The sequence below is a fragment of the Hippocampus comes genome, unplaced genomic scaffold (genome assembly GCF_001891065.2).
Source record: "Hippocampus comes isolate QL1 unplaced genomic scaffold, H_comes_QL1_v1.1 scaffold322, whole genome shotgun sequence".
Classification (NCBI taxonomy): domain Eukaryota; kingdom Metazoa; phylum Chordata; class Actinopteri; order Syngnathiformes; family Syngnathidae; genus Hippocampus; species Hippocampus comes.
Window position 1 is genome coordinate 36,306 of NW_017805137.1, and position 13,821 is coordinate 50,126.

The following is a 13,821-nucleotide window of genomic DNA, read 5'->3' on the forward strand; positions in this document are numbered from 1 at the left end:
GACGAGGCACCCTGCTTCTTCTGCTGCAAAAAAAAAAAAAAAAAGTTAACCATGACCATTACATCTGGTTTAAATGCATTTCACTCAGACAGCATTAGTTAGTGTTGCACAACATGATAAAGATATTCGTATTCATTTTTTTTTTTTTTTACTTTTAATTGGGGGAACGTTATACGATGCACTGCATGGTGGCAAGCAATTGGAGCAGGTCTGCTTCACAATTCTGAGGTTTCGTGTTTGAATCTCGGTTCCTGTCGAGAGTTTCTACGATTCCTCCGGCTTCGTATTACATGTGCATTAGATTCATGGATGGCTCTAAATCGTGAGTGAATAACTGTCAATATGACCTTATCAGCCATATTGGATGTGGCCAAAGTATTTGCCCTAAAATCATTCACAAAATTGAAGTCGAATAATATAAAACATAAAACAATTGAGAGCGATGGCGTAGTATCCAATGAGTTCTGGCCTGACGATACATCTCCAAGGAGCAAGTGAACGAGGCATCCTCACAAATCACTTTGATTTGCCACATCTAATACGGTTGAGGCGTCGACATACTCCATGTGGGGTCTCCGCACCGTCGGTCACCAGCTGTCCAACAGCCCATTCTTAACAAGTTGTTAGTAAGTAGTGAGAGACATGATGAAGAATAGCAACCTTTGAATTTTTTTTCATCTTGGGGCGGATCTCGTTTGAAATCTACGGGGTTGTTGTTGCAACTCTGAGCAATGATCCCTCAAAGTCGTTGAAGACCTCAGTTAAAAGAAATGAAAATCAGAACTTTTTGGACCTTATGACTGTCATCATCCTGAGTAGGTGATCTTTCAAAATCAGCCGGCCATTTACGATGATTAAATACACCCAACAACACGAACGTCCCCTTTCACCCCAGGTTTTGGTTGCTTGGTGAAAATTGTCCTCGTCACGCGATTCTGAGGCTGACTAACGTTCAAGATTTAGTTTTTCTCTCATTAGACAAACAGCCCGCAGCAAAATCTGCTATCAAATACAAAACCAACATTTTTTCCTGCAACATCAATTATTCCATCAGGATCGGAGCAAACGCGATCCATGCTGCAAAACTCGGAAAACGTGGATTCTGGCCGTTTATAGCCACGCGGCGGCTGATTACATCTGATCAACCCTCTCATTGACTTCCATTATAAAAACCTGTCACGTCATGTGCTCATGAGTCATAAGCTCCAGAGGTCCTCAGCTGTGTGTTGCTTTGGGGTTTATCCAAGGTAGTGATTCGGAGGAGGTGACTAAGCAGCAAGACCCATAGGAAGAGTCGGGGATCTGTGTAATTATTGTTTATTTGTGCTTATTTTTCATTTAACGGGGGAAATTTAACTTTTATAACACTCTTGTGCAAACATGTTCTCTTCTGAGTACTCAAGTGCTGCAATCACTTTGATTAAGGTCAGAGAGGGTTTATTTTCTCAAATTTCACGGGCTTTCCTTCTCACCTGATGTGAACTTGTGTTACCTGCCATGACCTTCCCTAGAGTGGAGGTCTCATTGAAGCAAGGCACGTTCCGTAAATATTTTCTGGATTCTGTGTTGGACTTTGTGTTTGCTGCAGAGCTGTCAATCTGAAAAATCACAAACGCCAAAACATCACCAAACGATTGACATTTTCATCAGAGCCACTTAATCATTCACGGTTCTGGCTATGAAAAGTGCTCATTGTTCACCAGCGAGAGCTATCTCTCCGCCTCCAAAGCACAGCAGTCCCAATTATTTTTTAAATCTCGATAGTCTCTGTTCCACAACGTGACCCTCAATTAAGGTGATGTTTTTACTCTCGACTTAAATCTGTGTAAACCAAGTTGGAATTATACATTGCAGCACGCCGACTTACTGCTTAAAAGCCACAGACGTATTTGTTCGTCGGTTTGCCCGCGACGGTGGAAAATGTGACTGCGGAAGAAATTTGCAGGTTGTTTAAAATGACCCAATTACCGTTTATTTCAGATAGGTTTTAATCATTTGGGACACAAATCCGCGAGTGAAAACATGCACTATGTCTGTCCGCCGAAAGCAATCAAGAGTCAAAACCCGAAGGTCATTAGACGTTGCTGGGATCGGCGCTTTAAATTACAGTGTGGCATAATTGCATCTCGGAACAGCCGCCTCTTAACCCTCTCGTGCCTGTTGTCTTTCTATTTATGGCTTGACGTGGAAAAAAAAAACATGACCACAAAACACACATGCGCACTTGAAAGGGAGGATGGCAGTTACGTGTGAAACAACATGTTTTCTTTGTAAAACTGACCCAAGTCTAATTCATTCAAGCAAAACATACTTTGGGAACTAATCATTCAAATTCAAAATCATTCATAATGCCCACGGTAGAAAAGTAAGCATCATGTTATTTGAATGATATCACTTGTTTTACGCCGGTCGACCGACCTTTCCCTTATCCGGTCTTCTATACAAATAAAGGATATCTTATCTTATCTTATCTTATCTTATCTTCTGACATACTTGAGCGTGAGCTGTGAAAAGCAGCCACTGGCAGTGCGGACAATTTTTGATGCACTGTGAAGAGGCAAGTACATTAATCAATGTCAAAATGAGAACGGGACAAAGTCTGAAATTTAAACTGAAATGCCATATGAAACGGACAAACGGACATTCTTGAGTCCATGACTCATACGCCACGTCGACTCATTCTCTAATGCATCCATCAGTTTTATGCTCCCGTTCTCCAAGAAGACAAACAATTAATGGCTGTGCCATTCTCTCTAAGATACACACCAGGCGATGAAAAGACCCTGTGGAGAATTTTGGACTCGAATTCTTTTTGGGGAGGTGCCACGCAGAGCTCTCAGGTTGGATTCTGGATGGCGCTATCGGAGTGCGTGTCACATCATCACCGTCATTTCGGCATTCTGAAACCACTTCACAACACAGTCCAACTACCGGCTGCTGGGATGATTCCCTTTCCAATGTGCTGTAAATTCATTACCATAAAGCGTAGTTTCAAACAAACACAAAGATAACTCAAGCGACACTCAGGAGAGACCAGGCCTAAGCCAAGGCCAAACAATCCCCAACATGTCCCATCATGACATTCAAAGCCTGTTCCGCTCCCGTTCTGGAGGTAGAGCTCTCTACCTGCTGGAAATGTTTGGTCACTGCACCATTTGGTTGGGAACTCATCATTCAAATTCAAAATCATTCATAATGCGCACGGTAGAAAAGTAAGCATCATGTTATTTGAATGATATCACTTGTTTTACGCCGGTCGACCGACCTTTCCCTTATCCGGTCTTCTGACATACTTGAGCGTGAGCTGTGAAAAGCAGCAACTGGCAGTGCGGACAGTTTTTGATGCACTGTGAAGAGGCAAGTACATTAATCAATGTCAAAATGAGAACGGGACAAAGTCTGAAATTTAAACTGAAATGCCATATGAAACGGACAAACGGACATTCTTGAGTCCATGACTCATTCGCCACGTCGACTCATTCTCTAATGCATCCATCAGTTTTATGCTCCCGTTCTCCAAGAAGACAAACAATTAATGGCTGTGCCATTCTCTCTAAGATACACACCAGGCGATGAAAAGACCCTGTGGAGAATTTTGGACTCGAATTCTTTTTGGGGAGGTGCCACGCAGAGCTCTCAGGTTGGATTCTGGATGGCGCTATCGGAGTGCGTGTCACATCATCACCGTCATTTCGGCATTCTGAAACCACTTCACAACACAGTCCAACTACCGGCTGCTGGGATGATTCCCTTTCCAATGTGCTGTAAATTCATTACCATAAAGCGTAGTTTCAAACAAACACAAAGATAACTCAAGCGACACTCAGGAGAGACCAGGCCTAAGCCAAGGCCAAACAATCCCCAACATGTCCCATCATGACATTCAAAGCCTGTTCCGCTCCCGTTCTGGAGGTAGAGCTCTCTACCTGCTGGAAATGTTTGGTCACTGCACCATTTGGCCCCAACGTAAGTAGACTGTAGCAGTAAATGTAGAAAATAAGGCCTTGCATTCACACGAAAGGTTTATATGGCAGCTGGTTAGGTCATTTTTTTTTGGTACAGTCCTGCTAACAAACACTAATGGGAACTTAATCTGATGTCATTGCCGTTTTGCACTTGGTGGCGGTAATATTACACTGCAACCCATCAAATGGCGTCTCGTGTACTGCAAGGTTGTAAACAAGAATATGAAGGCATGCACATTGTTGCCCCTTAACAAATCCTTTTATGACCAATCAAGCAACAGTCATCCTCTGTTGAGTCTCATCAAATCAGAGCTTTGTCTAAAATTTCACAATCACCCCAATTTCATGGTCAGGTGCGTTAGAAAAGATGTGATCTGTTCACGTAGCTGACAGGCACATTGGTAAAACCGGAGGCCTTTCTTCAAGCTTCTACCTGATGCAACAATCAGACAGACAACCGATGAAGACGGAAAAGCGAAAGATTAATTTCAGGTTACTACAAGAGCCGTATCAAATGCTTTGCGCTGATTGAGAGGAGCAAATCTATCGAAACCAAGCCCATTATATTACGCACATGTACCTAATGACGTGTCTGGTCATTTGAGTCCTCAAAGTGAAACTGTCCAATCACACCAAGAAGTAACATAAACTAAATATATATCGTTTTATCATATTTGACAGGCATGTTGCAAATCACTAACAATGCCGGTAGGGTTAAATTTACAGACCTACATTACCTACTGCATTAAAAAAAAAAAAAAAAAAGACATGCCTGAGATTATACACTAGGCCAAGGATATGTTTACTGAGTAAACGACGACAAAAAAAAAAGCGGGACCACTTTTGTCCCTTTTCAAACATTCAGGCAATATCTGAGTCCGCTTTACTCAGACAGCACTTGTCAGTAATGACTTCTTGGACCTGAATGGTATTTTCTAGCATACATAGTGACTATTACATCAAACTGCATTTTCAGGGTGGCTTGCTTGTGCTGCACATATAATGACTGACATGTAGAAGGCCCAATGATTGCATGAACAGTGACAGAGAAATTGGGTCACAGCATTTGAGTCCAGACACACAAAAAAACAGAAATGCAACTCACAGAAGACGACATGCTGCTTAAGGTCACCCACCGTAATTGTTTTGGGCTAGACCCAGGCAATTTCAAAGAGTCTGTTGATCATTTTCTACACCCAACGCATGGCACGCTGACACTTTATGAATGAAAGCTTTAGTCTGCAAATCTCCGAAAAGCTTGACTTTCTACTCAAAGGCCAACTCTGTCATGTTTAGTAGGATAATAACAAACAGCACCGAGACCTTAATGGAGATGTTTGTATCCTTGAAATGTGACCCAGATGCTGCGGTATTTGCTCACTCATTTCTCGATTTATTTATTGTCAAGCTTGCGTGGTATTTACACTGTACGGAAGTGAATGTCAGGATTCATATGATGCATGAAATTCAATTGAAAACAACAAAACAGGGGATAGCAGCAGATCTGACGCGGCGTCTGGAGGATTCGCGAGAATACGCACGGAAGCGGCCGCGTGGCCGCTGAGCAAACGGCGACACCAGACGCTCCCGCCACGAGACCTGCCATGGTGAGAGCGCGCCGCCATGATAGAAAGGCTAATTTACAGGTGGAGAACAGGAGCTGTGTTCTGCTGCGCTCGACTTAGGCGGAGCTCTGAGAGACTGTTGTACGCACGGATATTTTTATTTTTTATGGCAATTCAGCAAGAAAACACAGCTGCCAACTGCTGTGATCTTACATTAAAAAAGGCTTCTGAAGCGTTGCAAAGGGGTGTGAAAAGAGGATTCTAATGTTTTGATCAAACCTCTACTCATTACTTGAATGAAATTTTTCTGCAGGGCATCTCGAGAAATGTGGGAAACCTCAAACGCAAACTTGCTTGACGTGAGCCGCCCACACAGCCAAAGGCCATAACCTGGAATGATTTTGTCGCAAAATTGCAAGAGTCAATGACAAGGCATCTGAATGTAGTTGAAAATTTGATTTTGGATAAAACAGATTCCAATGCAAGCAGCCTTTTAGTCATTGGAGGTTTGGGGGAGGGGAGGGGGGGGCGTGTACATTTCACACCAGAACACCTTACGCAACACCTCAACTCTTGATTTGGTGACAAGGCTTTTGGCTGCATTTTTTGGACACTTGGGAGAAGTGAGGCCATGCGGATTGTGGCTTCTGTGGTTGCTAAGGCAAAAGCTTTGAGTCAACAGTGTCTGGTGGGAATGGGGGGTGCGTCTGACCTCCTCTTGTGATGTCGTGGGTCAGTAGAGAGAATGTTCCAAAGACCTCCTCAACCCTCCATTGACATGCCTTTGAAGGAAGAACCAGAGTCTGGAGGTTCTCCTATTTCTAAGGTGGAAGGAGTTTGCAGAGGCGCTGAAAAAGCTTCTGAGTGGCAGAATTCTGCGGATGAATGAGATTTGAGCAGAACTCCTCAAAGATCCGGATGCGGGGCTGCCTTGGATCTGCAACATTGCAGAGTCATCGTGTACGTGTAGGCGACAGTGCCTTTGATTGGCAAACCGGGGTGATGGGTGGAACCAGAATCTTCCATGCCATAAAATAATCACTTGAAAAGACTTGACTGTCGAGACATTGCAGTGAACACGTTTTATGAGGGCAGCGGTTTGGCCAGAAAAAAAACATTTGGTCATCTCATTTTGATCAATCGGAAGAGCATATCCCAGAAATGATCCTGGTCGACTTAGAAGTTCTTTGCTGTTGACTTTGGAATCCCAGGTGAAAGTCGGGCCAATGGTGAGACATGGCAGCGGAGGCACAGGGGTGTGGCAGATGGCAGTGCACTCATTTCCCCTGCAAACACCAACAGGGATATCCCTCCACTATTTCCATGTGAAGCAATGAGAAACATGGGATGTTGAAAGGTGACTCGGAAGGCCAACGCTGGACGTAATTGCTGCCTATGCTGAGGCGTGGAGGCCTAACCTCTAATTTCCCTTGAATAATGTCGCAGCGTCGGACGGCAAGCCAGAAAAAGTGGCACTTTCTTTTCTCAGAGGCTTTGCGGCCCAACTAATACTCTCCCGCTGCGGCTTGAAGACCAAAAGGCCTGAAGGGACCAGACTGTCGAACCATCCTTACTACGTCCTCGCAGCCTTTCCCTTGTGCTCCGCGAGGTTAGGCTCGCACAGCAAAGTGCAACCGTGTTTTATTTCAGCTTGAATGTTAAACATCCTGTCACACTGTCAACAATATTACAAACCCGTCGCTTAGGGCAATGTGGTTCTGACGTCAATGTTTTTTTGTTTTTTTTTTTCTCCTCCTCAGCCATGTTATTAATTATATTATGATGAGAGGCTGGAGTCAAGAAGGCGGCGCGCAAGCAAAATGAGTTTAAAGTTGTCGTTCAGGCGCTGCTGGGCTTGACAATAATTAAGGTTGTACTTTTTCATTGTTATATTGAAGGTGGGTTATCTCCATCGTCACACTTGTGTGGGGGGCTTGGCGAAAAGTGAGACGTGAGTCACTCAAGCGTTCATCATTAAAAGTCGTTTTGGCAATGCTGAACTTATTTTTATACGCCGCATGACAGTTATGCATGTTAAGCTTTTTAAAAAAGCAGTTCCTGATGTTTTGGGTTCCTCCAGCGTCTTGATATTTTAGGGAGGAAGTTTCATTCATGCACTGCCCACCATGCATCCTGCTCCTCCACTTGACCCCGTCGAACAGCTGGGAGTGGTTTAAACCTCAAAGAGTGATGGAGATTTGAGGCCGTGGCGTTTCAAAGTTTTGCTTTTTCCCCCCCTATTTTGGTACACAGCTAATATAAATGTTAAGGGCCAAAGTCGCATCTGTGGCATCGACGATACATGCAATTAAAACAGAATGCCAAACATGAGAGCGGAACTGGACAGAATGTGCCAAATTCTGTTTTGCAATGTGGGTGGGTTAGGGAAGCACATTAAAAGAAGAAATCCGAGCAACATAAATCAACATCCACTGCGAAGTTGAATGGAAATTTCGCATTTTATTCAGCCACTTGTTTTGAGAAACGTTGAGAAAGTGACGAGGGCTATGACTGACAGAGGCGCTGTAAAACAGTGTTTCTAATATGAAGAATTGAAGTCGCGTTGCCATTTATGATATATATTTTGTTTCACTTTGCTAGCGCCACCAACAGGACTGAAGTGGAATATTTGTGAACAGTAAGCCAAACAATAAGCAAAACTGTTTGCTGTTTTGGTTGGCTTGCTGCGATTGTTTCCTGCTCAGTTTTCCATCCTTACTGAACAAAACTGAAGGCCAGTCCGGCTTTTATTTTGTTTGAATGAGGCCTCCTTTGTTTGTGTTACTACTCAGAAGCTCTTTTTTTTGTTTTTTTTACCCGAATAAATATATATACACACACACACACTCACACACACACACACACACACACACACACACACACACACACACACACACACACACACACCCAAACATGTAATAAATATACGCATCCAATTGTTGAAATCTTCAATGGGTAGAGTAAACGATCGTAAAAATGTTTGTATAACAATTAGCTTGCTGATGTCATCGCCACGTGCATGACCTCATCCTCGGGAGGCAACGGCTCTCAAACAAAGATTAAGCACAACAGCAAATAAATACGAGCCCGAGGTTTGGATTTAATCATAACATTTTATTTATAGCCACCTGGTTCAATTACATGCATGGTGTTGATTTTTTGGCCCGAGACTGGCCTGGAAAGAGCAGACGAATGTTGCGCACGCAGTCGGCGGCCGCGTTGCGAACCTTCTCATCATCAGAGCCCATGAAGTGGATCAGAGGCTGCAACGAATACACAAGAGAGAGGTTTGGGCTGGCAGGAGGAACACAGACAAACATTGGCCTCGCTCAACTGTAAGAGACACTTGACGTGAAACACACTCGTCTGCAGCCGAGCAATGCATGTACTGCATGAACTGCGTGTGCGTGTTTTCGTGTGCGTTTCTCCGGAAAGCAATCTCGGCACGTGAGCACGCACTTGCACATGGAAGCCACACAGAGAAGGCTGGATATTAAAAATCGCTGCTCAGGTCAGATTCTATCTCTCTGACGATTAGCGGCTTGTGTAATGGAACAAGTTCTAGATTGCGCTGTGACACGCGCTTGCATTTTCCACAATCTCAAGCTTTTGAGAGTACAAAAATGAACAGCGAAGGGATTTGCTTACTGTTCAGTTTTGTGTGATGCAGAGGGAAGTGAAAAGAAACAATCTCCCTATATTTAGAGATAGAAACCACCACTGAGTGCCATGTGTTTTTGGGAGATGAGCTTTTTTTTTTTTTTCACTCCCCGCACCCCTCCCCTCCTGTTTTATCTGGAGTGAAATCATTACACGACGTTTGCGGGTGGCTGTGGGATCGAGTCAAAATAAAAGTAAATGTAAGCATAAATACTCTGGCGCAAAGGATGAAGCTAAATTTATTCAATGTGTGCTTCTTCCTAAATTCCCTATGGCAAGCCACTGAGGTTTCTTTTGAAAAGGGTTGTTTACATTGATAATAAAGTGGCAACAATACATCCCCAAAATAAGCGCTGAAGGTAAAAGCCTTTATGGAGACACAAAGTCAGACACATGATTCTGACAAAGACTGTACGTGTAAAATAATATAGGTTGAAACGTTTCAAATGAATTTGACGAGACCGCCAAATGCATCTTGCTCGCTCTTTTAACATTTCCTGTCACTTGCCTAATAAGTTGAGAACTTGGTACACCTCCAAAACATCGCCAATGATTGAGACAAAGTATATCCACCATCAGGCAGTTAAGCTCACCTACCAATCCTTGCCCATTGAAATACTCGGCACGGCGTTTGTTTTTAATGTCACCGTCGTGGCATGTCGCCTCCCAACCTGTAGACGACTGCAAAACTTCATGGTGTCGACATGTCTCACTGTATGTTGTGTGGTGAGCAAACAAAAAAAGGTACAGAAAAGCTGACGGTTTTTACACAAAGCTAAACAAAACGAAAACGACAACATTCATCAGCGTGTATGAATGCCGTTAAAAGGGTTTCACGCAGAACAGTGGACACAAACAGCAATCGCCATGGATGTTGTCCACTTCATTTCATAGAAAAAGGCACAGAGCAAAGAGAGCTGTCGGCTCGTGTCAATGCAGCAGTGTTGGGATTTTGTAAAACATTTGCCCTTTGGTTTTATATGATTTTTAAATAGCATCCAAAACACCTTGGTGAGCAAACTCGCATCCACGGGCTGGAGAAAACATGCAGCTTGCTAACAAGTCTCTTTTGTGAAACGAGAGGATGCCTGAGAAGTGCCAGAGGTCGAGATGTTGCCAACTTCACTGCATGTTATTCAGACGTCGCCAAATAAGTTCTCGCGAAGCACGCGGCTCGGCTAAGATAAGCGTGGCTCTCTTTGCTGCCCCCTTTTTCCCCCCCTCAAGCTTGCGCTTCCCCTCCCAGCTGGGATCTCGTAGAATATAAAACAGCACTTGTTAGATATTCCCCGACTGTGGCGAACACTTTCCGCTACGTTTGAAATTGGGAACCGGGCTCTTCTGAGGTTTTTGCACTTTACAGAACTCCAGTGACCTCCGAGACGAAAGGGAAAGGAAGGGTACACGCTTCATATAACATGCGCCGCCTCCCCTCGCAGGCAGTCTGGGAGGGCCGCGCGCTTTCTTGCACCTATTCCCTCACACATGTAGGTGACACGGTGTCAAGTGTGCTCACGTTTGACCGGCTGCGGGTAGTTCAGACATCCACTTCCCCGACCCGCCATTCCGAATGGCTCCATCGGCTCCCGGCGTTCCCATGAATCAAGCGTTAGGCTGTGCGGCCGCCAACAGGCGGCCAAGTTTAGCTGAGCCCAGGTGGCGAGAGGAAGTTGGTGAAGGAAGTCAAGGTAAACAACATTCCCCACAGCCTTTTGCAAGCCAGAGACTGTTCCGCTACCGTCGGTTTCTGAAGAGGATGAAGCAAGGGAGGCAACTAAAGTTGTGAAGCTTGACTTGAATCCCCCAAATTATGTTCCAGGACACAAAGGGTTGGATTACAGCGCGCGTATGTATCACCTTCAGCCCCGGTCTGTTGCGCTCAAATTAAAGAATTCAATCACGCAAAATCCTGTTAGCCATCCCTTTCCATTCTATACATACAAGGGAAGAACATGCAAACCCCACACAGGAAGACCAGAGCCTTGAGCCTCCAACCTCAGAACTGTAAGGCAGATACGCTAACCACGATTCTGACATGCTGCCAACTCTTCCCACCCCCACCCCCACTCATCTCATTTTTACTGTTACCGGGTAATCTTCATTTGACTACAAACACCCATTTTTATCCAAGTCCCATGAAAGAGCCTCTTTGACCCACACGGCCGCCTGAAAGCGACCATGAGAATTCACGCTCTGAGCAAACAATCCAGCGTTTTGGAAGCAATGCAAAGCGCCACGGCAGGCATCATGCAAAATGAAATGCATCCGTGTAAAACTGTGAGATACCAAGAGTAGATGTCAAATCAAACGCTGAGGGGGAATTCATCTCTTTGGCTACAATTCACTATCCATATCCTTTGAGAGGATCCTGTCCCCCGATTGATTTACAACCGGTAGATTCCTCGGAAAATATTTCAAGGAAGCTTTAGCATCCGTGTTAAAAAGCTTGACGAATGACAACCTGCGACGACTGAATGAACATGAATGCAAGGACAATATTTGAGCATTTTGGAAGGAATAAAAGAGTCACGACAAAGGCAGCTAATCGATTTTCCAGAGCAAAATGCTTTCTTTTGGATGCCCAATTTCCTCTGCGAGCCTCAGGGTGCTGCTACACACCTCATTAAGTGCGCGGCAGCATGAACATTACGTTCCAAAGCAGCCCTGCAGCCAAAGCGATCTGCCCTCATTTGAAACTGTACACTACACGCGGGCGAACATGTTTGGAGAGCTCCTCCGCCGCGCAGAAAAAGCTCATTGAAATACTGCTGCAATAACACAGGAGGCGGTCTGTACATTTACACCAGACCATAAATTAGGCACAGACCTTCAAATCAATAGTCAGTAAACTCCTGACAATGTTGTTTTGGAACACATTCTTTCGATGGGGTGTCCGTATATCATCCGAGCGGATCACTCCAACGGCCACTGCGCGGCGGTGATTGACATGCTCTCAAACTGTAATGTCTCCTCGGGGTCGGGCAGGTACGTTTCATGCTGGTCGAGAGTGAAGCCAGACTGAACAATGAGGCCGCCTGTGGTGGCTTTCCACATCAGAGATTAACAACAAATGCAACACTTGGTGCAGTTAAGCTCTTTTAGAGTCCAAAAATACATTACGGGGCATTGTTGCAATCCTTCACTGGTACATTAATAAGGTCAAATACTGCAACCGATTACGGAGGGAGATATGACATGCAAGAAGCACACATTTAAAGTCCACACACACACACACACACACACACACACACACACACACACACACACACACAACACACACACACACAGACACACACGCACACACACAGGATGATGAAAAAAACGGGTTTGGCTATTCATGTTGCGTACAATAAGACCGTTTTTCAAGAATTTTGCAAAGTGGACATAATTGTTTTCGGAACACCCAATGTTCACCGAAGTAAACCAATTATAGCCTAACCACTTAGAATGTAACAGTATCGCATAAAGTACACCAATTTTATGAACGTGGGAAAAATACTTTGGTTTGGATATAAATAGTACTTTAAATGTTCTTTCAGTGGAAAAAAAGAACCCTAAATCAACAGCTTTGCAGGAAGTATTGTTCTGTGTGTATGGGACTGAGGCATGCAGCAGGCAGTCTCAAGAATGAACGGAACAAAGCTGTACATAATATATGGTTGATTGCTTTTTTTTTTTTTTTTGCATAACTTCTCTGTCATAGACCAACCTTTGCTTTGGCATAGTCTGGGATTATTAATTTGCGTACAACCACACAATCTAAATCTGCCAAGTAAATTTAGATTGTCAATGCGATAGAGGTATTAAAAAGAGGGATTTTGTAATAACTGTTTGGAGTGATGGAGAAGTGGTTGTGTAATGCTCTGATGTGTATATTTACATACATGGAATGGGGGGAAAATGTATTGAATGTGACGATGTTGGACAAGGATCTTAATTTTGAAAGTGCTCAGTGCACATACAGCCCCAAAATGTTGGGGGTTGGGGGTGGAGAATATTGTTTTTCTTTTGAAAGCCCACAGCTCCGCCTGATGCTGCATTTTACCCTGATGTCCAGGAACCGGCCGTAGCAACCGTTGCCACCAGCTACAAGCCTTTGACTTGCGCTGTAATGGCATGTAGGCTCTACCAGAGAAATGACACTTTGCACACACTGCGCTGTTTGCTTTACCGAATTCCCATGACGGTTAGACAGTCGAGCCGTGTTTCCTCAGCGGAATAAAAAACACTTTTGTTGCTGGTTCTTTGGTCAAAAGATGTGGAAATAGTCACGGCTTTAGTTTACGAGTTTTCACACATGATTAAAAGAAGTGCGATGCCAGGCCTCCTTTTTCACATTACGATTTCTGTTCATTATCAACTCCCAAAATAATCCTCAATACAATCCTGCGACTGACCTTCACGACTCCTTCGCTGTGCATGATGACACAATTGTTGGACTCCTTGGACAGCTGGTGCAGGGCCATCACTGTACTGTGGCGGACTTTCATGTCCGATGACTTTAAGTAAAGTGCCAGGTGGGGCACGACTCCCGCCTCCCCGAAGGCGGCCCTGTTGTTGCGCCACGTGCAGCATTGGGCGATGGCCTGAGCCAGGTGGCAGCGGAGCAGGTCACCGGGCTGTGTGGAGAA

At 44.4% G+C, this 13,821-nt stretch overlaps 1 protein-coding gene across 2 annotated transcripts in view; it reads right to left on the minus strand.

Annotated features, from left to right (window-relative positions):
- Positions 1-8,623: 8,623 nt before the first annotated feature.
- odad2 (outer dynein arm docking complex subunit 2) overlaps positions 8,624-13,821 on the minus strand; it is a 29,023-nt gene continuing 23,825 nt past the window's right edge. For both annotated transcript variants that reach the window (XM_019866889.1, XM_019866888.1), the window contains exons 20-21: positions 13,588-13,809; positions 8,624-8,793 (exon numbers count right to left, since the gene is read on the minus strand). In XM_019866889.1, coding sequence (XP_019722448.1) covers positions 8,668-8,793; positions 13,588-13,809 — 348 coding nt within the window. In that variant the 3' untranslated portion in view covers positions 8,624-8,667. The remainder of the gene's footprint in view (positions 8,794-13,587; positions 13,810-13,821) is intronic.